A 5,821-nucleotide genomic window follows, 5' to 3' on the forward strand; every position below is an offset into this window, starting at 1 on the left:
CGTTCGACGCATCTGGTATATTTATCATTTTTCTGAAGACAAAAGGAAAATGTTCTAGAGAACTGAGATATAGTTAACCAACTGCTACAAATCTAGGCTTGAATTGCTATAAAATATTTGCTCTGATCTGAGATTCATAACAAGATTTTTCCATCTCATTATCAGGTGCTTTTGCATTCTAATTAAACTTCAATATATTTGCAAAGGGGTTTGCAGAATTTTAGATATTGATAACTTCACAGTTGATAGCACTTGGAAAAATTTCTGAGGAATAAATTATAACGAGAACAAAAAGAAAGAAATTACATACTGTGGTGAGAGAAGAAAGATAAGGGGAAAATTTAATGCTGTGAGAAACGTAAATGGTGGGATCTATTTATATGCCATAGAGAAATGTCTAAAGAATTAGGAAAATCACGACATTGGTGTGAAATCTGTGGTAAATCATTCTCTAAAAGTAGTGACTTAATTAGACACATTCGTGTTCATACAGGTGAGAAGCCATTTCACTGTGATGCCTGTGGTAAATCATTCTCTCAAAACAATACATTAACTAGACACAAACGTATTCATACAGGAGAGAAGCCATATCACTGTGAGATCTGTGGTAAATCATTCTCTCAAAACAGTGACTTAACTAAACACATACGTATTCATACAGGAGAGAAGCCATTTAAATGTAATATCTGTGACAAGACATTCAGTGAGAATAAACAGTTAAGCAGACACAAGCTTATTCATACAGGAGAGAATCCATTTCACTGTATTATCTGTGGTAAATCATTCTCTGTAGGTAGTGAATTAACAACTCACAAATGTATTCATACAGGAGAGAAGCCATATCGTTGCGATATCTGTGGCAAAGCATTCTCTAGCAGTAGAGTCTTAAAAGGACACAGACGTATTCATCCAGGAGAGAGCCCATATCAGTGTGATATCTGTGGTAAATCATTCTCTGGAATTAGTGACTTGACTATACACAAACGTATTCATACAGGGGAAAAACCATATAGTTGTGATATATGTGGCAAAGCGTTCTCTAGCAGTAGAGTCATAAAGAAACACAAACGTATTCACACAGGGGAGAGGCCATATCACTGTGATATCTGTGGTAAATCATTCTCTGGAATTAGTAACTTGACTACACACAAACGTATTCATACAGGGGAGAAGCCATATAAATGTGATATCTGTGGTAAATCATTCTCTGAGAATTCGATCTTAACTAAACACAAACATATACATACAGGACATAGACCATATCGCTGTGATGTTTGTGGTAAATCATTCTCTGGATTTAGTGACTTGACTACACACAAACGTATTCATGCAGGGGATAAACCATATAATTGTGATATATGTGGCAAAGCATTCTTTGACAGAGTCATAAGAAAACACAAACGTATTCACACAGGAGAGAGACCATATGACTGTGATATCTGTGGTAAATCATTCTCTCGAAATAGTCACTTAACTACACACAAACGTATTCATACGGGGGAAAAGCCATACAATTGTGATATCTGTTGTAAATCATTCTCTGACAACTCAACCTTAACTAAACACAAACGTATTCACACAGGAGAGAGACCATATCACTGTGATGTCTGTGGTAAATCATTCTCTCAAATTAGTGACTTGACTAGACACAAACGTATTCATACGGGGGAAAAGCCATATCATTGTGATATCTGTGGTAAAGTATTCTCTGACAGCAGAGTCTTAAGAAAACATAGGCGTATTCATACAGGGGAAAGACCATATCACTGTGATATCTGTGGTAAATCATTCTCTGGAAGTAGTGACCTGATGACACACAAACGTACTCATACGGGAGAAAAACCATATCACTGTGATATCTGTGGAAAATCTTTCTCTGAAAACTCTAGCTTTACCACACACAAACGTATTCATACAGGAGAGAAACCATATCACTGTGATTTCTGTGGTAAATCGTTCTCTCAGAGAAGTAACTTAAATACACATGCATCTCTCCATGGAAAAGTGTGATTGTATCATTGTCAAAATTCATGGGAACACCCAACAACAACCAATATTTTAAAACCATTTCTCTTGCAAAATCATGGCTTAACATTTGACAGTAACCATACATATTTCAAGTACAAACATACTTGTATATCTATTCCATATAACATGCTTCAAGGATATAGGAAAGATACTGTCATTATATTTGATGTCGTTGGTAAATAATAAGACAGCAAACTGGCAGAATTGTTAACATGTCTGGTAAAATGCTTGTCAGCATTTCATCTGTTTTGATAAAGTTATGGAAAGAAATGAAGGAAAGGATCAAATTGAAGATTGTGTTTTGGAGCTGAGAAGAGAAGGAAACGTTGTTTATTACACTCCCAAGAAGAAGCATACAGCTGTGGATAAACCATTTTTTGAATCTGGAGAGTTTCATGGAAAAAAAAAAATTCAAGCTGGGATCGTTACGACAGTGGGTCATCTGGATATTCTCTCTGTAGAATAAACATGTCATAAAAAGATTGTTCTGCACTGTAGTAAGAGACCTGGGTGAATTTAGAAGAATGCAGATGCCATGAACCGTACTGCAAATGTCCTCGGTCAATGTAATAAGCTTTGCAACGACATCTGGACATCTAATTTGTTGAGACTGGAGGAATTTTGGTGCAGAAGATGGCTGGGAATCATAATCCAAAGACTTCAGTAGATCATCCTGATCTTCTTCTAAATCTAAATTGGTGATTCAATACTGTTGCTCTTTAAATATTCACAGAGATTTTTCTCTGGTGGATATCTATACCACTGATATTGTTTGGAAGACCTTAGAAATTCTGTGATGGTGATGGTGTTCAAAATACATGAAACCAATTCCAAGACAGACATTCATCTCAGTGGAATCCCCTCATTTCACCTGGACTGTCACTCATTAGTCTTCTTTCGTTTATAATAATTTTTAAGTAAACATTCACTTTGAACCTTGCAGTTGCAACAAGTATTTTCACAAATAGTTGTATTCTTACTCTGTTCCACCTCAGTGCAATTTACTGCTTCATCTACATTCGAGAGGTTCGGATGGGATTTAACACGGGTTGTATCCCTTTATACACTAGACGTCCCAAATTTACTTTCATTTGTTATGGCATAAACTAATATTACAATTATTATAAAAATTAGATAATTATTTTTTATTTTCATAAATGGAAGATATAATCTGGCCTAAATTATTAGATATAGCATAACCAATTCTAAGAAGCCTGGGGTTAATAACATCACATCTATTTTCCTTTGTAAAATGTTTACAGAAAAGTTTGTATAAGGTTCCACTCAAATTACTCATAATTTGATTAGCAAATGGAACTGTTAACCAAACGGAGGCACGATGGCCTAGTGGTTAGGGCAGCAGACTCATGGTCGTGGGACCGCGGTTTCAATTCCCAGACAAATTGTGTTTATTGTGCAAAAACAACTTAAGCTCCACAGGGCTCCAGCAGGGGATGGTGGCGAACCCTGCTGTACTCTTTCACCACAACTTTTTCTCACTGTTTCTGTCGTACCTGTATGTTAATTGAAGAGTAATAGCTGTCAATATCTATTTGCATGAATTCCTACTTTTAAATATAATTCTATTAAACCAATGTTACTTCAGAAGTACTAGACCAGAGTTGTAATCTATTTCTTTAAGAACTTGTATATACTTATCCAAAATAGCTTTACTAAGTTTACTCAGGTTTCATTTACCTGGGCAAATCAATCTTACTTTAGGGTAACTGTTAAAATTTTCTTTCAGATACTTTGAAATAATCCTTAGCCTTTTGGTCTTTTAGAAATAAAAAGTTCAATTGTCATCCAATTTGTAGTTTTCCATAACTTTTTAAACAATGCACATGTCTGAGTCTGTCGTAGGTTAGCCAACACATTAAAATGTAACTCCCTTTTGGGAAAATTCTTCCCTGAAAAAATACCTAATTGATCAGTTTCAATATGAGAATTTAAATTCAATTAATTTCATTTTAATTTCTGTAATAGAATTGGATACAGAAACAGCTGTAGGACTGGAATTTCATTACATGAATTCGAATGAAGTGATATCTGCATGTTAATGTCTCCATTTCCTTCCACACACATATATAATCATTATCATTTAATATCCATGTTCCATGATCTGATATGTCCAAGGTTTGCATCATACTTCAGTGTATGTTTTTGTATGTATTCTATGGCTGGATGCTCTCCCTAATGTTAACCACTTTATGGCATGGATTGGGTACTGTTTTTTTTTTTTTTCTCCTGCATTTCTCCTATACTATTGAAGTCACCGTGCAGCTCGCAGAAATAAAAGCTCTGCAGAGTTGAGTGAAGGACAGTTGTAAATCTATATTAAATCTCCAGGAATTGTTTGTAAGCTGAGAAATGTTTTTAAAGATAAATAATTATGATTCAGTTTCTTGTCTTAGATGTCATAGACTTCTGTTCACACGTGTGGAACATTTGCCACGTATAGCCCAATACATTTTCTACATATCATTAGAATACTTGTTGGTGGCCGGGTCTTCACCTGAACTCAATTAATGGAAGCATGCTAGAATATGTGTAACAATAGCGATGCGAATAATTTGTGCTTTCTATTTAAAGTCCAGAAGGGTGAGGAAAGTTTATTGATTGATTTGTTGTTGATTACAAGCCATTTCCCCTGTCCTGTAAAATATGGAACAACCAATTAACGATGTAAAGCTGTGATCAAATGGAATATGTAATTAGGAAGGTGATGGAACACCGACCCTGAAATACGAAGGTTGCCCTGTCTAATTCACAAACATTAATGTTCACCTTAACAAAAGATAATTACTATATATAATTAGATTTAGTTCAACTAATTAGAAACGCACCTAATAGGTGGTTTCAAATGAAATAAGTGTGTATCAAATGAAATTAAAATCCTGGAGTGGCTGTGTGGAAAGTAGCTTGCATACCAACCCCATGGTTCCGGGTTCATTCCCACTGCGTGGTACCTTGGGCAAGTGTCTTCTACTATAGGCTCGGGCCGACCAAAGCCTTGTGAGTGGATTTGGTAGACAGAAACTGAAAGAAGCCTGTCGTATATATGTGTGTATATATATATATATATAGATACGACGGGCTTCTTTCAGTTTCCATCTACCAAATCCACTCACAAGGCTTTGGTCGGCCCGAGGCTATAGTAGAAGACACTTGCCCAAGATGCCAAGCAGTGGGACTGAACCCGGGACCATGTGGTTGGTAAGGAAGCTACTTACCACACAGCCACTCCTACGCCTATATATATCATATGTAATATGATATAGAATAAGTCCTGGGGTCGATTTGCTCGACTAAAAGGCGGTGCCCCAGCATGGCCGCAGCCAAATGACTAAGACAAGTAAAAGAGTAGAAAAAGAGTATGTAATACGGAACCAGTGCCAACGTTATATTGCTTTAATCAAAATGAAAAGAAAAATTACATGGGTCTTAGTACTATGACCTTGTAAAATTTGATTTGATTTGGTCGAACCATTTGAGAACACATAAGAAAATAGACAATATGCTCCGTTGGATGTGTAATGTCAATGTGAATACCCGTCAGAGTGTAAGTATCTTGAGAGAAAAGCTGAACATTAGAAGCATCAGTTGTGGTGTGCAAGAGAGACGATTGCGCTGGTATGGACATGTGGTGAGAATGGATGAGGATAGCTGCGTGAAAAAGTGCCACACCCTAACAGTTGAGGGAACCCGTGGAAGAGGTAGGCCCAGGAAGACCTGGGCTGAGGTGGTGAGGCAAGACCTTCGAACATTGGGCCTCACCGAGGTGATGACTACT

At 36.6% G+C, this 5,821-nt stretch overlaps 1 protein-coding gene across 1 annotated transcript in view; it reads left to right on the forward strand.

Moving 5' to 3' along the window:
• Window positions 1-10: 10 nt before the first annotated feature.
• Window positions 11-5,821, forward strand: part of LOC106868506 (zinc finger protein 271-like) — a 36,172-nt gene continuing 30,361 nt past the window's right edge. The window contains exon 1 of the mRNA XM_052977536.1: window positions 11-2,917. Coding sequence (XP_052833496.1) covers window positions 394-2,010 — 1,617 coding nt within the window. The 5' untranslated portion in view covers window positions 11-393 and the 3' untranslated portion in view covers window positions 2,011-2,917. The remainder of the gene's footprint in view (window positions 2,918-5,821) is intronic.

Source organism: Octopus bimaculoides, chromosome 28, assembly GCF_001194135.2.
Source record: "Octopus bimaculoides isolate UCB-OBI-ISO-001 chromosome 28, ASM119413v2, whole genome shotgun sequence".
In the NCBI taxonomy this organism is placed as follows: Eukaryota; Metazoa; Mollusca; class Cephalopoda; order Octopoda; family Octopodidae; genus Octopus; species Octopus bimaculoides.